This window comes from Entelurus aequoreus, linkage group LG04, assembly GCF_033978785.1.
Source record: "Entelurus aequoreus isolate RoL-2023_Sb linkage group LG04, RoL_Eaeq_v1.1, whole genome shotgun sequence".
NCBI lineage: Eukaryota > Metazoa > Chordata > Actinopteri > Syngnathiformes > Syngnathidae > Entelurus > Entelurus aequoreus.
Window position 1 is genome coordinate 63,911,525 of NC_084734.1, and position 23,462 is coordinate 63,934,986.

The window sequence follows — 23,462 nt, forward strand, 5'->3', positions numbered from 1 at the left end:
TTGTCATCATGGTGGTTACCTAATGTTTCCTTGTGCTAATGTGCTGCATTGACTAACGTTTTGTGACAGAGGTTATGGTTATGCAGGGATTTGCTGTCCTCTCCCCCAGCTGCTACTTTGTCCCTCACTTCTTTATTGAGCCTGTCAGCGAGAGCCAAGCCAGGAACTAGTCCATCAAAATGTTTTATTTTGTTTTTAAATGCTTTTTGGAGACACTCAGTTGGCAGTGGCATTTATTTCCATGTGGGGTGCATTTAACAATAGTGTGTGTGTATCCAGCAGAGGCAATAATGATTTGTTTAGAATAATACAAGAAGAAAAAACATGCACTTTGGCTGAACTTACGCAACAAAGAGCAGCTGCTCCAAGAAACGTGTTTGTTTGGCTCGTGCTTACATTTTTATGGTAGACTTTTCATTTTGATGGAGAGATTTTGGCATTTTGTTTTGACCATCGCTGAAAGTCAAGCATTTGGTGTATTGTGCCTCCTTCCCAAATCATTTATGAAATAAAAGTCATCACTTTGTGCAGTAAAACAATCCTGGCATGAGTACTTTTTTTTTTTGCTGTCCTGATCAGGGGCAAAACTCCATTCTTAACACAAGATCACTAAGTACTAAATGTCAAAAGTCATGTGTGTTCTCACGTTTCTAATAGTCCCAGTTTTAAATGATCACCAGAGAGGGCTTGCTTTGCTTTGTCAGAGCAAAAAAACAAATTCCAGTTTAACTTACAGTCTGGTCCAAAATAATGCAGGTGCAGATCAAAGGTTGAACATGAGCAGGTGATCCTTGGGTTACAATCGAGTTCTGTTCTACAACTGTGATGTACGTATCTGTGATGTACGTATCTGTGCAGTGTAAGTAAGCCCATCACTTGCAAAAAATCCCGAAAATTTTAAAATCAAACCATGAAGGCATTCCTCCATACTCCCTCAAAACGAGCCGTTAGAATTTTGCCCAATTTGTGACATTTTTCCTATTGATGACGTCAGCGGATATCTCCATATACAGGACTGTCTCAGAAAATTAGAATATTGTGATAAAGTTCTTTATTTTCTGTAATGCAACTAAAAACATGAAAATGTCATACATTCTGAATTTATTACACATCAACTGAAATATTGCAAGCCTTTTGTCGTTTTAATATTGCTGATTATGGCATACAGCTTAAGAAAACTCAAATATCCCATCTCAAAATACTTGAATATCATGAAAAAGTATACTAGCAGGCTATTCAACTAATCACTTGAATCGTCTAATTAACTCGAAACACCTGCAAGGGTTTCCCTGAGCCTTTAAAAACACTCAGCTTGGCTCAGTAAACTAAATCACAAGTATCATTGACACCCTCCATCAGGAGGGTAAGACACAAAAATACATTTCTAAAAGAGCAGGCTGTTCACAGAGTGCAGTTTCAAAGCACATTCACAAAAAGTCTGTTGGAAGGAGGAAATGTGGCAGGAAACGGTGCACAACCAAGAGAGAGGACCGCAGCCTTAACAGCATTGTGAAGAAGAGCCGCTTCCAGAATTTTGGGGAGTTTCAAAGACAGTGGACTGAAGCTGGAGTCCAGGTATAAAAAGCCACTGTTCACAGATGTGTCCGGGAAATGGGCTACAATAGCCGTATTCCCATGGTCAAGCCACTCCTGAACTCAAGACAACGGAAGAAGCGTCTGACTTGGGCTATGGAAAAGGAGCACTGGACAGTTGCAGAGTGGTCCAGAGTCCTGTTTTCAGAGAAAAGCAAGTTTTGTATTTCATTTGGAAGTCAAGGCGCTAGAGTCTGGAGGAAGGCTGGAGAGGAGCAAAATCCAAGTTGCTTGAAATCCAGTGTGACGTTCCCAGTCAGTAATGGTTTGGGGAGCCATGTCAGCTGCTGGTGTTGGTCCACTGTGTTTCATCAAGTCCAGAGTCAATGCAGCTGTTTACCAAGAGATTTTAGAGCACTACATGCTTCCTTCCATCTGTTGAAAAGCTCTATGGAAATGATGATTTCATTTTCCAGCATGATCTGGCACCTGCCCGCAGTGCCAAAACCACCAGTAACTGGTGTACTGACCATGGCATTACTGTCCTCGATTGGCCTGCAAACTCCCCTGACCTGAACCCCATAGCGAATTTGTGGGGTATTGTGAAGAAGAAGCTGAAAGACACCAGACCCAATAATGCAATTGAGCTAAAGGCCGCTATTTAAGCATCCTGGGCATCCATAATACCTCAGCAATGCCACAGGCTGATTGCCTCCATGCCACGCCGCATTGATGCAGTAATCCGTGCAAAATGATTCCCAACCTAGTACTGAGTGCATTAATTGACATTTTCCAATGTTTGATTTTGTTTTGCTGTTATAAATCTTTTTTTTTTTTACTTGGTCTGAGGAAATATTCAAATTTTTTGAGATAGGATTTTTGAGTTTTCTTAAGCTGTTTGCCATAATCAGCAATATTAAAATAATAAAAGGCTTGCAATATTTCAGTTGATGTGTAATGAATCAAGAATGTATGACATTTTCATGTTTTATGTTGCATTACAGAAAATAAAGGACTTTACCACAATATTCAAATGTTCTGAGACATTCCTGTATAGTAGATATTTACCCGAAGAGCTTTTTTAGTCCGCCATTATAGTCCGATGCTGTAGTCAATAAGCTCCTTCTATTTCTCTATCCCCTTGTTGCGGGGCAGAATGGCTTGTATATGCACATGCATCCTCCTCTGATGTAATTTCTAATATATACAGGTCATTTATTTCAGACCCAGAAGGATCCGTATTACAGAAGGAAAACACACTACAGCAATTCTAATGTATGTCTGTCAGTAGACTCCATATGGAAGCGCTAAAAACTACAACATAGCTGACGGGGAGAAGACACAATTGAACGTAAATAAAACCGCTCAAAAAACAGCGCATCTTGAAGAGACAGTCAGAGAGAGGCATTAAAAACATTTTAGCCAAATAACAACATTTACATGTTATGTAGACCACAAGGAAGTGTTTTAAATGTAGAAACAAAATAATTATATGACCCCCTTAAAGTATATATATATATATATATATATATATATATATATATATATATATATATATATATATATATATATATATATATATATATATATATATATATATATACCGTATTTTTCGGAGTATAAGTCCTTCTTTAGTATTAGTCGCACCGGCCGAAAATGCATAATAAAGAAGGAAAAAAACATATATAAGTCACACTGGAGTGTAAGTCGCATTTTTGGGGGAAATGTATTTGATAAAACCCAACACCAAGAATAGACATTTGAAAGGCAATTTAAAATAAATAAAGAATAGTGAACAACAGGCTGAATAAGTGTACGTTATATGGCGCATAAATAACCAACTGAGAACGTGCCTGGTATGTTAACGTAACATATTATGGTAAGAGTCATTCAAATAACTATAACATATAGAACATGCTATACGTTTACCAAACAATCTGTCACTCCTAATCGCTAAATCCCATGAAATCTTATACGTCTAGTCTCTTACGTGAATGAGCTAAATAATATTATTTAATATTTTACGGTAATGTGTTAGTAATTTCCCACATAAGTCGCTCCTGAGTATAAGTCGCGAAAACTATGAAAAAAACTGTGACTTATAGTCCTAAAAATATGGTATATATATATATATATATATATATATATATATATATATATATATATATATATATATATATATATATATATATATATATATATATATATATATATATATATATATATACACATATGTATACACATAATACATATAATATTAGTATAATGGATGTATGTAATTAATATGATTGTATATTAAGAGTATGTGAAAGTTCAACTCCTAAATACCTCGTTAAAGATTTCTAATCAATCAGAAATATCAAGCACCTAAAATGCGGCAAACATGGATAAATGTTTTTTTCACTTTTTGTCACACTTGCGGTACCGCATATTTTCGGTAATTGTCGTGATTTCAAGATGCAGAAGAATGGCACGCCTGCTGCTTGCAGCTACAGTATAAGAATATTTGAATTCACGAGTAGTTAAACACTACACACAACACTTTCGTGCAGGGATGCTCACGAAAAAAAACAGTGGTGTGTCTAGGAGTGCACAAAAGACTATGGTGAAAGTCAAAACTAGGTAACACGGTGAGGCGTGAAATGAACCAACAGCGTGCCACAGCAGTCAATTCTTGAGCGCTGACTAAATCGCGAGGCTGGCTTAAGAAGGTCTGTCTAATTACCAACTCAACTCAGGTGGACCTAACAGCGCTCTGAGGCAGGATTCAAGTTGTTTCAGTAAATGCAAACCAAATCAAGGAGAGAAACCAAAATAGGAGCGCTCGACCGGAACTGAAGCATAAAACACAGGAAAATGCCAACAAACTCAAAATAAGGCACGGCTAGTGTGACAAGTCGTGACATTTTTCCCATCTTGCATTGCAGGAGATTTAAATGGGTGTCATTTTAAATTATGTCTATATGAATCATATATGACATTTTCCTTAATACCCACAAAGTTCAGTGAGAGTGTTGACTTTTTGATTAGTTTATTTGCACCATGAGTGGGAAAGGTTGTTTGGTTTTGGTCATATATAAAAATGTTGTTCTGTGTACACTTCAAGTACAATTCATGGTCATCAACCTGAATTACCGGTTACTATGTCCACAAGACGTCAGCAAATTTACAACATTTATACTATAAGATATTTAAAACAAAGTTGGAGGCACTCTGCGGGTTAGATTCCATACTGAACTTGTGACGTCTTGCGGGCCAAACAGAAAATGCCGGTGAGCTGCACTTGACCCGTGGGCCATAACTTGGACACGTCTTCTTTATAGTTAATGCTATAAATAGTGACAGTTTCTCTATCTTTCTTTTGTTTTCTGCAGGTCAGCATTCCAAATGACTCCAGCTGTGTTGAAGAGATTTTGCGGGTATGTTACACACACACACGCACACACACACACACACGCATGCACACACATTCTTGTATTAGTTGCCTTCTTGAGACCTTCGCAAAAATGTCTACCTTTTTAGGACCACCCTTTCTAGATATATAAATATCGGCAATAGTATAATAATACTCTGAATTCTACTTGGCAAAATTATGCCAAAAGTCATAATTTTACTCAAAAAATTGCACTATTTTACAAGGACAACACACACACACACACACACACTCACACACACACACACACACACACACACACACATTCTTGTATTAGTTACCTTCTTGAGACCTTCGCAAAAAGGTCTACCTCTTTAGGACCACCCTTTGTAGATATATAAATATTTGTATTTACAACATTAATAATATATACATACTATGCAAATATCAAAAAGCTTGTTGTGAAAAATTAGTTGGAATTTTACAAGAAAAAGGGCACGATTTCACAAGAAATATGTACAATATTGGTAGTATTTTGATTAAAGTCGTAATTTTACTCAACGCAAGTCAAAATTTTACAAAATAAATGGAACATTTTTGCAATATTATGATAAAAGTTGGAATTTTACTCAATAACAGTTGCAATTTTACAACCAAAGCTTAAAATTTTGGCAATTTTATGAAAAGAGTCGTAATTTTACTCGACAAAAGTCACAAGTTTATAAGAACACTTTAAAAATGTCGGCAATAGTATAATAATACTCTGAATTCTACTTGGCAAAATTATGCCAAAAGTCATAATTTTACTCAAAAAATTGCACTATTTTACAAGGACACACACGCACGCACACACACACACACACACACACACACACACACACACACACACACACACACACACACACACACACACACACACACACACACACACACATTCTTGTATTAGTTACCTTCTTGAGACCTTCGCAAAAAGGTCTACCTCTTTAGGACCACCCTTTCTAGATATATAAATATTTGTATTTACAACATTAATAATATATACATACTATGCAAATATCAAAAAGCTTGTTGTGAAAAATTAGTTGGAATTTTACCAGAAAAAGGGCACGATTTCACAAGAAATATGTACAATATTGGTAGTATTTTGATTAAAGTCGTAATTTTACTCAACGCAAGTCAAAATTTTACAAAATAAATGGAACATTTTTGCAATATTATGATAAAAGTTGGAATTTTACTCAATAACAGTTGCAATTTTACAACCAAAGCTTAAAATTTTGGCAATTTTATGAAAAGAGTCGTAATTTTACTCGACAAAAGTCACAAGTTTATAAGAACACTTTAAAAATGTCGGCAATAGTATAATAATACTCTGAATTCTACTTGGCAAAATTATGCCAAAAGTCATAATTTTACTCAAAAAATTGCACTATTTTACAAGGACAACACACACACACACACACGCGCACACACACACACACACACACACACACACACACACACACACACACACACACACACACACACACACACACACACATTCTTGTATTAGTTACCTTCTTGAGACCTTCGCAAAAAGGTCTACCTCTTTAGGACCACCCTTTCTAGATATATAAATATTTGTATTTACAACATTAATAATATATACATACTATGCAAATATCAAAAAGCTTGTTGTGACAAATTAGTTGGAATTTTACAAGAAAAAGGGCACGATTTCACAAGAAATATGTACAATATTGGTAGTATTTTGATTAAAGTCGTAATTTTACTCAACGCAAGTCAAAATTTTACAAAATAAATGGAACATTTTTGCAATATTATGATAAAAGTTGGAATTTTACTCAATAACAGTTGCAATTTTACAACCAAAGCTTAAAATTTTGGCAATTTTATGAAAAGAGTCGTAATTTTACTCGACAAAAGTCACAAGTTTATAAGAACACTTTAAAAATGTCGGCAATAGTATAATAATACTCTGAATTCTACTTGGCAAAATTATGCCAAAAGTCATAATTTTACTCAAAAAATTGCACTATTTTACAAGGACAACACACACACACACACACACACACACACACACACACACACACACACACACACACACACACACACACACACACACACATTCTTGTATTAGTGACCTTCTTGAGACCTTCGCAAAAAGGTCTACCTCTTTAGGACCACCCTTTCTAGATATATAAATATTTGTATTTACAACATTAATAATATATACATACTATGCAAATATCAAAAAGCTTGTTGTGAAAAATTAGTTGGAATTTTACAAGAAAAAGGGCACGATTTCACAAGAAATATGTACAATTTTGGTAGTATTCTGATTAAAGCTGTAATTTTAGTCAACGCAAGTCAAAATTTTACAAAATAAATGGAACATTTTTGCAATATTATGATAAAAGTTGGAATTTTACTCAATAACTTTCGCAATTTTACAACCAAAGCTTAAAATTTTGGCAATTTTATGAAAAGAGTCGTAATTTTACTCGACGTCACAAGTTTATAAGAACACTTTAAAAATGTCGGCAATAGTATAATAATAATCTGAATTCTACTTGGCAAAATTATGCCAAAAGTCATAATTTTATTCAAAAAATTGCACTATTTTACAGGGACAACAAAAACATTGCCAATATTGTGATAAAAGTCAGAATTTTATATGACAAATGTCACCATTTTGCCTTAAAAAGTAATAATTTTACATTAAAAAAGTAATACTTTTACGAGAAAATATTGCAATATTACAGAAACAGAAGGTATATGAGAAATTGTTCCCAATTTTGTAAGAAAAAAGTCGACACATTGTGAGAAAAAGACTGCTTTTTTTTTTTTGGTGGAATTTTTTGTTTGTAATTGGTTTTTAATCTTCATTATTTACTTCGAGTTTTTACAGTATGTCTCTTTCTACATATTTATTTTATTTTGTTTATTAATTTGGCCAAAGGGAGCGCATTTCAATTCCTTACACACACTTTTTATTACATATGTTGGCCAGAGGGAGCACTTTAAATTTTTACACACACTTGTTATGTAATTTTTTGACCAGAGGGGGAGCACTTTTAAAACCGACACACAGTCCATTTGAAAAATCCATCCTTTTTTGGACCAACCTATTTGTGATAGATTTTACCACCAGGGGTGCAAATGAGACCTTCTCTATTAGATGCAACGGTTTTCCGTATTGGGAAAATTAAAAAAAATAATAATAAATACAGTAACTCCGTTGTACGATGTAGTTTTTATCATCTTAGACTTTTAGCTAAAATTAAATCCGTTTTATCTTTTAACGACTTTGAGCAGGTAATCCATGCTTTTATTTCATCACGTTTGGACTACTGCAACTTCCTCTACGTTGGAATGAACCAGACCTCAATCGCTCGATTGCAGTTAGTCCAAAATGCTGCTGCTCGCCTTTTAACTGGCACTAAAAAACATGAACACATTAGCCCCGTTTTAGCATCCCTTCACTGGCTCCCAGCTCATTTTAGAATTCATTTTAAAATATTGTTGTTTGTTTGTAAATCTCTTAACGGATGAGCGCCAACAATATATGTCAAGACCTTTTAAAAATGTACACCCCCACAAGGTCTCTGAGGTCAGCTGATCATTTTTTCTTGTCGTCCCAAAAACCCGTTGATCGTGCATTTTCTGCTGTGGCTCCAAAACTTTGGAACAATATCCCTCTTGCTATTCAGATGGCTCCCTCCTTAATAACTTTTAAATCACATCTTAAAACACATTTTTACTCTTTGGCTTTTAAACCAGCATGAGAGTTGTGTGATTTTAGTCTATTTTATTCTCTCTGATGTATTTCATGTACGTATGTACTCTTTTATAGTTAAATGTTTTATATTATTAACTCTTTTAGTATGCATGTCTTAACTTCTGTGAAGCACCTTGTGAAACTTCTATTGTTTTTTGAAATGTGCTATGTAAATAAAGTGGATTGGATTGGATTGGACAATGATTTCGGTCCTAACTTGTTCAACGGTCCTCATATGGAAGGTACTTTTCCCTGTTGATGTCTCAAGAAGGGTAGACATACAAGAACACAAACAAACACACACACACACACACGCACACACAAACGTTTGATAATTGCAATGATCATCAGCTGTTTTCAGTTGCTCGGGGCTCTGAAGGCAGACATATTGTAGCCAGGAAGGACACAAGGGAGAAAAAGAGACATAAAGAGAAAAGGTGTAATAGAAGTTCTGTTGGCTAGGATCCATGATTAAACCCATTTTTGCAAATGTCCAATGAAGTCATGCAGACATATCTGCACTTGGTTTTGTTCTTCTTTACCCTCATTGCACCTTTCATTCTCATCTGCATGCCATAAAGATGACATCAAATCGGTCAAAAACACACTGTCTGTGTTTCGTTGCGTTTCTCCCAAAGAGGGGTCAGAGTCGTGTCATTTGTTCGCCGGCCAGCATATTTTCAGCTGTCAAGACAAGGAGTGTCTCACATAATGTGCCATCAACTTATTGCTCACTTTCCTCTGTCACTCATCGCTGGAAGTGTCTCCATCCTTTCTCTCCCTCGTCGCCTCACTCTTTGTGTGCCTGTTCATCCCTCTCTGCCCTCTGTCATTCACCTCTCCCTTTCACAAATCAATAGGCTGGTCAGCAGCCTGTGTGACAGATCGTGTGCCGTGAGCTGCATGAGAATCCTTATGTCAATAAAATTGGTGCGCTATTGAATCCAATCTGTAGTTTTTAGCCCTGTCAAGCGGAAAGATCACGGAGTTGAAAATGTGAAGAGGGGTCAGTCAGAGTGAATGCCGGCAGCGCTTTTTCCCCCCCACTTTCTGGCACAGCACAGCAGATGGAACGTAAGCATAGTCGGTATGAATCTATTGCTATTCACAGTTCCGTTAATAAGCAGAAATGACCATGCTCACTCTACTTTCTTAAAATACAACCACACAAAATGTTTTAGCACAAGTTAGGGTTTGAACATCATTCTTCCATTTCCATCATGGTTCACCATATACACTATATTGCCACCTGCCTTGACTCACATATGAACTTGAAGTGCCATCCCATTCCTAACCCATAGGGTTCAATATGATGTCGGTCCACCTTTTGGAGCTATTACAGCGTCAACTCTTCTGGGAAGGCTGTCCACAAGGTTGCAGAGTGTTTATAGGAATTTTCGACCATTCTTCCAAAAGCGCATTGGTAAAGGTCACACACTGATGTTGGTCGAGAAGTCCTGGCTCTCAGTCTCCGTTGTAATTCATTCCAAAGGTGTTCTATCGGGTTCAGGTCAGGACTCTGTGCAGGCCAGTCAAGTCCATCCACACCAGACTCTGTAATCCATGTCTTTATGGACCTTGCTTTGTGCACTGGTGCACAGTCATGTTGGAGGAGGAAGGGGCCCGCTCCAAACTGTTCCCACAAGGTTGGGAGCATAGAATTGTCCAAAATGTTTTGGTATCCTGGAGCATTCAAAGTTTTTTTCACTGGAACTAAGGGGCCAAGCCCAACTTCTGAAAAACAACACCACACCATAATTCATCCTCCATCAAATTTCACACCTGGCACAATGCAGTCCGAAGTGTAGCGTTCTCCTGGCAACCTCCAAACCCAGACTAGTCCATCAGATTGACAGATGGAAAAGTGTGATTCATCACTCCAGAGAACACGTCTCCACTGCTCTAGAGTCCAGTGGCGACGTGCTTTACACCACTGCATACCACGCTTTGCATTGGACTTGGTGATGTATGTCTTAGATGCAGCTGCTCGGCCATGGAAACCCATTCCATGAAGCTCTCTGCGTACTGTACGTGGGCTGATTGGAAGGTCACAGGAAGTTTGGAGCTCTGTAGCAACTGACTGTGCAGAAAGTCTTTGCACTATGCGCTTCAGCATCCGCTGACCCCTCTCTGTCAGTTTACGTGGCCTACCACTTGGTGGCTGACTTGCTGTTGTTCCCAAACTCTTCACTTTTCTTATAATAAAGCAAACAGTTGACTTTGGAATATTTAGGAGCGAAGAAATTTCACGACTGTATTTGTTGCACAGGTGCCATCCTATGACAGTTCCACGCTGGAACACACTGAGAGCGGCCCATTATTTCACAAATGTTTGTAGAAACAGTCTCCATGCCTAAGTGCTTGGTTTTTTACACCTGTGGCCGGGCCAAGTGATAAGGACACCTGATTCTCATTCTTTTGATGGGTGGCCAAATACTTTTGGCAATATAGTGTATGATGCCAACAGATTGCATTGATGCTGCTCAGTAAACAATGTACACTGCAAAAACGAGCTGACAAAATATAAGATAAAAACACTAGATATTAGGAAAAAAATACTAAAAACTAGTGAAATCATCTGTCCGTGCAGTTCATTTTACTTGATAATGTCACGTGGGGGGGGGGGGGTCGCAGCTGGCTGCGGGGTTGTTCTTCCCAATGCAAAAACGGCTCCGGACGACAGCGTGAAGGTGAGCTTGGATTTATTAAACATAAATCACTCAAACTATCACAAACGCAAACAATAAACAAATAAGGCAAGCGTGCCTAAAACACAAAAGAAGCTGCTAGTTAGCAGAAGCTAGGACATGGACTATGAAAACTTACTTGGTCAGCAAGAGACATGAACCGGTGTGACAAAGACAATGAACGCAGAACGAGTGAACAGAAAGAAAGACTTAAATAACCCAGACATGATTAACAACAGGTGCGTGACTCAAAACGTGAAACAGGTGCGTGACATGACAGGTGAAAACTAATGGGTGACCATGGAAACCAAACAAAACAAGGAAGTGCAACCAGGAACTAAAGAGAGTCCAAAAACCAAGCAAAACATGGCCAAACAAAAACATGATTAACACATGACAGAGCACCCCCCCCCCCCCCTTTAAGGACAGATCCCAGATGTCCAAAAACAAAAAACAGGATCAAGAGTCATGGGAGGGCGGGAGGGGGACATGGCGGTGGGTCGCCAGGCCAAGTGGCCCCGAATCCACCGAAGCATAGTCATGTGGCGGCGGCGAGTGGAACGCCGCCGCCACAGGTGAGTTGGGCGACCTGGGAAGGGCCACATGCGACCCGGTAGTGGCCACAACCGTGGCAGACGAGGAGGCAGGCGCGTCGTCGTCATTGCAGGCGTGGAAGCCGCAGATGAAGCAGGCAGCGAAGCAGGTAGCGAAGCTTGGTGTGGCGCGTCGGGCGGCGAAGCTTGGCGTGGCGCTTCGGGCGGCGAAGCTTGGCGTGGCCATGGTTGGTCTTGGCATGGTTGGTCTTTGTGTTGGCATGGTTGGTCTTGGTCTTGGTCTTGGCATGGTTGGTCTTGGACTTGGTCTTGGCATGGTTGGTCTTGGACTTGGTCTTGGCATGGTTGGTCTTGGACTTGGTCTAGACATGGTTGGTCTTGGACTTGGTCTAGGCATGGTTGGTCTTGGACTTGGTCTAGGCGAGGGTCTTCGTGTGGAGCTGGTACCGGAGCTTGGTGGCGTGGAGCTGGTACCGGAGCTTGGCGGCGAGGAGCTGGTACCGGAGCTTGGCATCGTGGCGCTGGTACCGGAGCTTGGCGTCGTGGCGCTGGTACCGGAGCTTGGCCTATCTGGGGGTTGCTGCTTGGCAGGCCGAAAGACCGGTGGTGGTGGACGGGCCGGAGGTTGCTGCCTGGCTGGGCGCAGCTGAGTCACCCCACTATTACAGCTCTGGCCCTAGCCCCCCCCTCAAGGAGCGGATACCAGACGCGCTCCCCGTCTGGAACCGTCTTTTGGGGTGGGTGGAGGGAGGTCAGGAGGGGGGCAGAATCCTCCCCATTAAATTGTCCAAAATGTCTATTCACCACCCCCACTTTAGACTGGGTCTGAAAAAATCTAAATTTAGAAAAAATCTTCTCAAAAGGATTTTTCTTTGAAACAAAGTCCTTAGTGGGCGGCTGACAGAGGGCGTAAATAGAATCTAAAAAAAAGTCTTGGTCTCTGACGTCATCACCAGTGGGCGGGATGACGTCATCAGCACGGGCCTCCTGCGGCGGCGAGGAAGACTGGGCTGGTTGGGGGATCTTGTTGTCCGGAGGAGGATCCTGGGGGAACGACGCGCCATGCTGGCGAAAAGAAGCCTTTCTGGCTGGCCTCCATCTTTGCCAGCGCGTCTCCATCACCTCCTCTGGGCTCGTCTGCGGAAGAACGTCTGCTGCGTTCATTCTGTCACGTGGGGGGGTCGCAGCTTGCTGCGGGGTTGTTCTTCCCAATGCAAAAACGGCTCCGGACGACAGCGTGAAGGTGAGCTTGGATTTATTAAACATAAATCACTCAAACTATCACAAACGCAAACAATAAACAAAAAAGGCAAGCGTGCCTAAAACACAAAAGAAGCTGCTAGTTAGCAGAAGCTAGGGCATGGACTATGAAAACTTACTTTGTCAACAAGGGACATGAACCGGTGTGACAAAGACAATGAACGCAGAACGAGTGAACAGAAAGAAAGACTTAAATAACCCAGACATGATTAACAACAGGTGCGTGACTCAAAACATGAAACAGGTGCGTGACATGACAGGTGAAAACTAATGGGTGACCATGGAAACCAAACAAAACAAGGAAGTGCAACCAGGAACTAAAGAGAGTCCAAAAACCAAGCAAAACATGGCCAAACAAAAACATGATTAACACATGACAGATAAGACATCTTAAATCAAGATTTGTGTATTTAGAAATTAGCAGAAGATAGAGATAAGTATTTTATTCGGAAAACAAGCATTTAATAACTTGCAATTCTTAAATTAAGCATCCTCGGGATGATGCAGATTCTTTAAACAAGATTCTCAATGTGGGGGAAAACCAAAAAATCGTATTTGAATAGTTATTTTCTCAATTTTAACATTCTTAAACTAGAACAGACAAAAATAATTATTCATGCTAAAATTAAGATTATGACGTAAAGTCAATGATTAAAAATAGACTTAGACTTAGACTTAGACTCATTCAAATTTGAACTTTACAGTACAGATAAGAACGACATTTTGTTGCATTAGCTTGTTGTAGTGCAGGATAAAAGAGCAATTAGGTGCAGAGTGTTTGCATTTACAAAAGAAGGTGCAGATATAAATAGATTTACTGTACAGATAAAGATATTGCACTTTTGCATATGCATCCAGGTTTAGGCTTGACAGGGCTAAAAATAGGTAAATAGCTCTTAAAACTATTTTAGACATATTTAGGGATACATAGGGCCTGATCTACAAAGAATATGATGGTGATCAGATAGTCAAACTATAAAATTGTGTGTACTATTGGTGGGCGCGTTGCAGGAGATCTAGAAAAATGTGTGTACAATTGATAAGAGCAAAAGTGGTGCACGCCACCCGACCATTTATTCCGCCTGTCTCCATGAAGACACTTGTTTTCCTCCACATTTATGGCATTGTGTGGTCCAACAGGTGGCATTTTGTTATGTTTTTGACATGCTGTAAATATAATGTGTACACATTTTCTGGACTTTGTTGAAGCGTTACCTGGACAACAGAACCAACCTTTAGCACACTGAAGGTCCACCTTGAAAGGCTTTGTGTTTTGGAACTGTGTATAAAATGCCCATAGAAAGTGGTAGATGTCTCCTGCTTGTTTGAAAACATAGAAAACCTCACAGGTAGGAGCATGATAAAAATGAATGTGCAGTAAATGATCGACTGTCTCCGTGGTGATGCATGCAAAATCCTTCTCTAAATAAGGCGGTCTGCACCACTTTTGAATTGTACACACAGTGTTAGTAGATCACATGCAACACGCCCACTAAATAGTACACACACTTTTATATATTGCACATCAATCAATCAATCAATGTTTATTTATACAGCCCTAAATCACAAAAGTCTCAAAGGGCTGCACAAGCCACAACGACATCCTCGGCACAGAGCCCACACAAGGGACGTCGATGTGAATGACTATGAGAAATCTTGGGGAGGATCGCATATGTGGTTAACCCCCCCTCTAAGTACAGTCCCTAGTGGATCCAACATAACAGTGAGAGTCCAGTCCATAGTGGGGCCAGCAGGAGACCATCCCGAGCGGACACAGGTCAGTAGCGCAGAGACGTCCCCAACCGATGCACAGGCGAGCGGTCCACATGCTGTTTATCGTGTGGTAGTAGGACTTTAGTAAATCAGGCCCTCAGTGTGTAGATAATTTATTATCAATTCCATGCAGCTATATTTCATCTACTTACTCCTGCTAATCAAGTGTAACTACTTATACTCAAACCGTCGCCTTAGGAACTTTAAAAAAAAAAAGAATAAATCGCTCAAAACTGGCAAATACACATTTTGAGTAGTTCAATATGTGTATTATCAGAGTAAAAATGCATTTCTTTCAATATGCATCATAACAAAAAGGGTAATATTAAAACAAATGGATAGATGTTGATAGTCCAACTCATACTGACTGGTACACACAAGCTATGGAAATTATATCAGGAGAAACAACTGCATTTAGTTGAGATAATAATGAGTCATATATTGGAATATGGGATCCATTATTTAAATGTGTTTTAACTATTAAATGAACCAAAAATATGACTTATTTTATCTTTGTGGAAAATATTGGACACAAAGTGTTGTCAAGCTTATGAGATGCGATGCAAGTGTAAGCCACTGTGACACTATTGTTCATTTTTTAAAAATGTTTTTATTTTTTATAAATGGCTGTGATGATAATGTCAATGAGGGATTTCTAATCACTGTTATGTTGGAATTGTTATTAGTATTTATACTGTTGTTGATAATATTCATTTTTGTTTGATTGCTTTTGGATTGTTTTGTGTCATGTTTGTGTGTCCTCTCAATTGCTTTGTTTATTACTATTCTGAATGTTGCTGGGTCGGGTTTGGTTTTGGAATTGGAATTGCATTATTATGGTATTATTGTGTATTGTTTTGTTGGATTGATTAATAAAAAAAACATTTTTTTAAAATAAAAAGATTCAGAGTAAATGGTAAATGGCATCGATTCAGTGGAAAGGCCTTAATACAATTCAGCACTAAAAATAAAAGTGCATTACAGATAATTGCATTACGTGCCCTTTTCTAGTTTTTTCACTGGGAATTCACCACTTTTTTCTTTTAAATATGTCTTCAGTTATGACTCAGTTGGTATTTAACCACATGAAGCAACAGACTAGACATGTGTGAGCCACAAGAGAGATAACCTTCTAGAATCCCCAATCAACAGTGAGGGCATTTTGTCTGTGTAATGCATACTGAATAATTGTTCATGGGACCAGATGACAACACTGAGATGAACATCACATTGATATGTATTGTAGGTGTGTGTGTGTGTGTGTGTGTGTGTGTGTGTGTGTGTGTGTGTGTGTGTGTGTGTGTGTGTGTGTGTGTGTGTGTGTGTGTGTGTGTGTGTGTGTGTGTGTGTGTGTGTGTGTGTGCGTGTGTGTGTGTGTGTGTGTGTGTGTTTGTGAGTGAGTGAGTGTGGCTGAGCTGGTGTGACAGTGATAATAAGTCACCGTAAAACATTTATAGAGGCAAACACACATAATTAAAATACACACACGCATAATCAGGAGTGCCGTCTGTCAAAATATAGTCACTCGCATATTATGCACATGATGATGTCAGAGAAGAGTTGCCTAGCAACAAAACAGACTTCAGAGTGTGTTAGAATCGCACACATGAGCTATAGACACTTGAACTGGTCTGATACCAGCCATAATATGGGCTTCTTTATTATGTTAAGTATAACTGCTCTCTCACACTGACTAACACAAATTATTTCGTACACATGAGTCATCTGATGAGTCATCCACTCTACTGAGGGGATGCATGATTGGAAGTTATGACGCTCGTACCCTTTGTAAGACCTTTGACCCCAGGCCTGTGTTTGGCAGTGTCTATACAAGTACCAGTATGTGTTCCAAGTGTAGTTGAATAAACATGAATAACTTACTGTAACCTGGGTTTATTGTTTTTGTATTTCTACTGTAGTCCATTGACTTTGTTTTACAGTAACTACAGTAGACACTTCACTAGGTACAGTGACTGCACGGCATCATATTTGAAAGTGCTTCTAATATTTAGAAATAATGTATCCCACTTAGCTACTTGGTACGCCAATACAAAATACCAAATTTACTTTTTTAAAGGGGACCTCTGACGATTCCAATCTACAATAGTAATATGAGTAAAAGATATGCTGTCGTGTAAATTGTGCGTCACTTTTATTCCCCCATTGCATATGAAGCCATGCCCCACCATCTCCAAAAGTACCATAATGTATCCTTTGACAATGTACTGTAATGACAATGTAAATATATATCTTCAAAACAAACATGGCTGCTATTTTTTTCAGTCACAATCAAAAACAAACTTCATAAACGATTTATAAACACCTGCTCACTCTCCGATTGATACAGAGCTGCATCAAAAAGAGCTGATTTTAGCAGTGTTTACCGTATTCTCTAGTCTACATAGTTTAAGATGCACCCACCAATTTAGAAGAAAAAAATATTTATATATACTGTATATATTAGCTGCAGATATACAACAGTACAAAAGATTCTGTAAATGTTTATTTACATACCTTAATTGTTTCCAAACGGTGCCTGTCACACGGCAGTTAATCGGCTGACCAAACAAAACAGAAGTCATCGTAATGGACCCATTAACTGCGGAAGCTAGCGCTCCCATCGGCTAAACAGACTCAATAAGTCCATGGTGACGTTTTGGTGTATTTACAAAACTGAAACAATGCAAAAAGAATGCCATTGTAAGTTGATAATACTAAAACAGACATTTAGCTAATGCTGACGACTATAGCTTGATTAATTTACGATAGCACGTACAAATATGCATGAAAATACTCCTACAGACATCACACATGGGACGGTTTAGTAAGTATGAATTGTTTTAGTTATATTGTAAAACTTACAAACGTTGCTTGGAATGATGAAAGACAAATAATTTTGAGCATAAACACTGTGCCCTGTTACCAGAGGTGGGTAGTAACGCGCTACATTTACTTCGTTACATCTACTTGAGCAACTTTAGTAGTTTTAATGCAACATACTTTTACTTTTACTTGAGTATATTTATAGAGAAGAAACGCTACTTTTACTCCGCTCCATTTATCTACATTCAGCTCGCTACTCGCTACTGATTTTTATCGATCTGTTAATGCACGCTTTGTTCTTTTTGGTTTGTCAGACAGACCTTCTAAGTAGGATCTATCGCATGCCTGCGTTTCACCAATCAAATACAGTCACTGGTGAAGTTTGACTCCGTTTCACCAATCAAATACAGTCACTGGTGAAGTTTGACTCCATTTCACCACTCAAAGCCAGTCACTGGTGACGTTTGACTCCGTTTCACCAATCAAACAGAGCCAGGCGGTCACATGATTAACAAGCTTACATGAACTCAACGTCAAATTTGAGGAAGCACATCGCGGTAAGTAACCTTAGTAGATAGCTGATGTTAGCTTCCCTGCTATGAATCACTGTCAAATGTACATTATGTGGGGACATTTATTAACGCACTGCAGCCTCATAGACAGACACACACACACACAGTCGCAAACACACACACACACACGCCTGCATAGAAACACCAATCAGTGTGTTCCCAGGTGTAGCCCACACCTATCAGTTTATGGTTTGCGTAAAGGCTAACTTGTTATTTTCCTTTGTAATCTCTGCCTACTGAGCCTATGGTGCTGTTAAGTTATTGTGGCTCAATTTGCCTTAATTTTTTTATGTTAATGTATTATTATTTAATATATATTATTGTTTTAGTTGCTTAAGAGATATTCCTGGCTTGAATTTGCTCATTACTATTTTTATGTTTTTGTGCATTATTTGATGCCGTCATCATTAAACAATCAGGTTACTCATCAGTTACTCAGTACTTGAGTAGTTTTTTCACAACATGCTTTTTACTTTTACTCAAGTAAATATTTGGGTGACTACTACTTTTAATTGAGTAATAAATCTCTAAAGTAACAGTATTCTTACTTGAGTACAATTTCTGGCTACTCTACCCACCTCTGCCTGTTACACTTCAGGTTCAAGGAATAAATCAGGAAGTACATTTTCAACCCGCAGCACCTCCAGTGAGTGAACTCGTACAAAAGATGGTCTCATAGCAAAAACAATAACACACCTTTTCAGTATCTCTGTCGGTGTAATATGACATTTTTTGTTGAATACAAATCATTATGACCGTTAGCGAAAAAACATTCATAAATTAGCTGCACCATTTTATAAACTTCAGAGTTCAGAGCATTGGATAAAAGTAGCTGCTTATAGTCCGGAAAATATGGTATGTCTTTGCATGTTGCACATTGGTGTTAATAGCTGAATGCCAAGATTATATGAAAATAATACTTTATCCCACCTTATCGTTTCCTTAAACCAAGTCGCGATGTCTTTTTCCTTTAGAATTTAGCGACTAATCCAATTTTGTAGTGGCCCAAATTTAACGGACAAATAAACATTTAAGTGTTTCTTATATAGTATTAATTTCATAAACATAGAACAGGCGGGAGTGCCTGAAAAAAGAGGCCTTTTTCCACCAAGAGTTCAGGAACTTTAAATTCTTGGAATCTCTAGTTCCTGGAACAAGAGGTTCCTGCATAATTGTGTGGTTTGTGTTTCCACAGCATCTCACAGTTTTATTGTAGTTTATACAAATCAGGTTGATGACATATGGATGAGTGGTACAATATATTTCTACACTGATACCATGTAAATAAACAGACAATATTGGGTCTTATTTATTTTATTATAATGATGTGAATGAAATACAAAGCAATAATTCACAAAAAAATATTATTTAAAAACAAAGTGTGCCGAATTAATTAAAAAAAATACGGCTTTTGTCCACAATGTCCAACAGTCAGAAAGTCGTGTCCTGAATTTATAAGGATCAGGTGAGTCCTTGTGGTCCATTTCAGCTGTGAGTAACAATATATTAATAATAAATGTCAGTGTTTATCTCACAACAACAATACAGACACTTTAGACTTAGCACTAGCCTCTTAGCATTAGCATTCTGTTCACTCTGGTTAAGGCTAATAACTACACATATAATGAGTCACTGACTACTTTTACAGCATGTAATAAAGTCAGTAGTGAATATTTGATGAGATTTTCCTTCGTTCCACTCGTCCCCCCATTTCATATTTCTCTTCAATCTACGAGGTCTGAGTCCCAGTGAGCAGCTCACCTTGCCGCGTCGAAGTCCGGCTGAATACTTTAGATTCCTCTGTTTATACGTTTTCTAGAGTTTGTCCACTTCTCGAAGCTTCGCACATTGAAATGAAGTTTGTAAAAATTCATGAACCACATTAAACTGCATACTAGTTTAAAGACTAAAGCCGAGTAAAAACACGGTAAGATAGTTTCATTGATCAGTGTGCTCCAGCTCACAGATACCCCACGAAGGTTCCTTTTGTTCTTCTTTCTCTCTGTTGTCAAGTATGTTATTTTAGAAACACAAGAAATAAGAAATAAACAAATTGCCCTTGCCTACTGTCATGGCGGACAAAACTTTGAGTACAAAGTTTGAAAAACGCCACAAATTTGTTCAACCAATCAACGTTCGACAGCACAGCCCGCCCCTCTAAAGTTCCTGGGAACTCCCGAAAGTTCCACCTCGCTACGAGGATTTGTTTTTGGTTAAAACACACTAGGTACAAGGGAAAGTTCCTGTAAAGGTTTCTAAAAGGCCTAAGAAAAACTATACAAAAGTTTCAGCGGCAGCAGTCTTACTCAGCAAAGGTTACTATATTTTAGTAACAAATGAGGAGTATCGGGATCTATGGCAAGAAAACTACAACGCTGTCTTATATTTGGGTCTATGTAGTATTGACACAAATCAATGTTGTCTCTTGACAATGTCACTAAAAACGGTCATTGTTATCTTTGTAAAGGCAGACAAACATTTGTTCCTTTCTATGATATGATACAAGTACCCATTGAGAGAGCTATCGAGTGAAAGGTCCATTCCATGAGTTCAATATACTGTATGAGGATCGACCCTGTGGATTCAATAGCTGTGAAGAGCACGCATGCAAACACAAACTGCCGGGCATCACGTCATGGGCAACTAATGTAACTAATTGAAGCCAGAGTTAAAATTGATCCGAGAAGGACGATACGATTCGTGATTAATTTACCTCAAATGTTGCTGCATTGCTGCCACAGCTGAGATTTTAATGTAACCAGCTGGAGTCAGCTTTTATTCTTGAACATTGAAACACTCTGCACTTAGTTCATACTGAGATCCCTGAGTGTGCTACCAACTCCCAATACACTTCTCACTTCATAATGTGAGTACGGTAATAATACAGTCCTGTCTGGTGTGTGCGAGTCAACACAACCACAACTGAATGCTGACTCGGGTCTTCTGTATCCAAGCGCTTGTAGAAATGAATCCCTCTAGTCAGATTTGTTCAACGTTACTCAGCATTGTTATTTCCACACAATTCCTCTTTGGTGTGGTGCACATATGTAAATGGAATCATCGAGCATACTTAATAAGTGTAAAATGTCCATTTGTGTTTGTATTTAGGAGATGACCCACTCCTGGCCACCCCCTCTTACCGCCATACACACGCCAGGAAAAGCTGACCAGACCAAGTTCCCCATTCCCAGCAAGGTTAGTAGCGCTCATCAGTGCAATTACAGTCTTCCTTCTTCCACTGTGGAGGTTAGGTTCCAAGATTACCAGCAACCAGATACTGTAGTTGAAAATCTTCAAAATAGCTAACAATAGTTTAATCCTTTAGAACACATTCCTTCTCAAACCAAGCTAATTGTTCTGTGAAAGGCACTTAAAGTGGAATTTTTTTTGCCAAATATTAAATTTTTTCACAATGTTTTGAAGTAGGTGTCATGATCCGTCATAACTTTTCGTGTTTTTCTGTGTTTGGTATTATCTTCCTTTCCTTTGTTTTGTTAGAACCATTTCCTGTTCTTGTATGCCTTTTAGTGCTGGTATTCCTTCCTGACTGGCAATAAGGAGGCTTCCTGATTGCCAATTGTGTTTTGATGACCTGAAATTGATAAGACTGCCGCATCAGACAGCTCAAATAAACTGGAACTGTATATGACTTTGTTGATAGGGGGTAGATATTATACGTTTTACATCTTTTTGCTCCTTTTTGTTCATGCTAAATGCTGTTGTTGCATTTTTTTTTAAATAAATTGAATTTTTTTTTTTTTTTTATAACTACCGGTAATAATAGTAATTAATTTTCTTTGTTAAGCACTTTTCATTTAAATAAATCTTGAAGTGCTACAGTACAAACCGATATTTAAAACAGTAACAACTTTGCCAATAAAACTGATACAATATTAAGACTGAAACACTATTAGTGAAGCATAAGAAACACTAAACATACAAAATAGTGTTTTTTTCTTATAGATTGTATTTATTTTTGCTATTTAAAAAATTACAGTATATACATAACTTGGTCAAATAATGTCAGTATGTGTATGAGTACTGTTTGAGCACATTCAAAAATGTTCATATTGTTCCCTAACCACTATGTATTCGTCCAACGCACCACTGTAACTTATTCTCGATTCAAACTGTTTAGGTTGAAAATAAGTTTTAAAGTAATTTTTAATTACTTTTTAAAACGTGTTGTGACCAATAGACCAACAAATGGCCCATGCCCCGCTTTGGACACCCCACAGGTTATGAGTACCATTCCTACGACTCCAATTTAATTTAATTTATTTTTGTAACATTTCTTTATTGGGTTTTAGGCACATGTCGTTGACAGTAATAGCCAAAAATGCATCATATGCTGTTTGACCAATGACCAATAAGCACAAAAAAGGCTTGTCAGCCACCAACATTTCAATTGTGTTTCAATCAGGGTTATTTATTTAGAATTTTATTTTTAGTGTAAGTCGGAACCTATACCTAAATTATAGCAAAATTAACCCATAAGTCACGCACACTGTTCATACTGTAAAACATATCACGTACATATAAAATACAGAAATTAAAAGATTATATTCGAGAATTAAATGGAAAAAAAAAAAGAGTACAACAGGTTCATTGGAAGGAGAAATTCTCAATAATGAGGCCACTATTGTACTAAATTTTTACTGTCTATTTAACGTTCAAATATACCATCTCTATCCTTAATGATGGTTGCAGCCTTTTAGCATCTTGGCCCAAGCATGCAGCCAATGTTGATCCATCCTCTTTCTAAGCATTTTAAGTTTTATAATTTTACTTCACATTCCACTTTCACTTTTCTTTTCTTTGACCCGCTACCACCGCAAAAGTTTGTATCACACGTGAGAAACATAATGACCGTTAAAATTAAAAAGTTAACTTAAAGCACAAGAGTGACTTTGTCAATGTATTTACTCGCCTACATATTCTTCATAACTCGTATCTTACAACAACTCACGATTCAACTGGATTCCGACTCTCGGAGTGAAAATTCGATTCAGGGTTTGTTCCTGATTTAACGCAATTCTAGATTCTCGATTATCACAACATATTATTTTGTACATTGACTATGATAAAACCATTTTAAAACAGTTT

At 38.2% G+C, this 23,462-nt stretch overlaps 1 protein-coding gene across 1 annotated transcript in view; it reads left to right on the forward strand.

Annotated features, from left to right (window-relative positions):
• LOC133649218 (AF4/FMR2 family member 2-like) overlaps window positions 1-23,462 on the forward strand; it is a 277,314-nt gene that overhangs the window by 112,840 nt on the left and 141,012 nt on the right. The window contains exons 5-6 of the mRNA XM_062046050.1: window positions 4,908-4,952; window positions 21,465-21,551. Of these exons, the coding sequence (XP_061902034.1) occupies window positions 4,908-4,952; window positions 21,465-21,551 (132 nt within the window). The remainder of the gene's footprint in view (window positions 1-4,907; window positions 4,953-21,464; window positions 21,552-23,462) is intronic.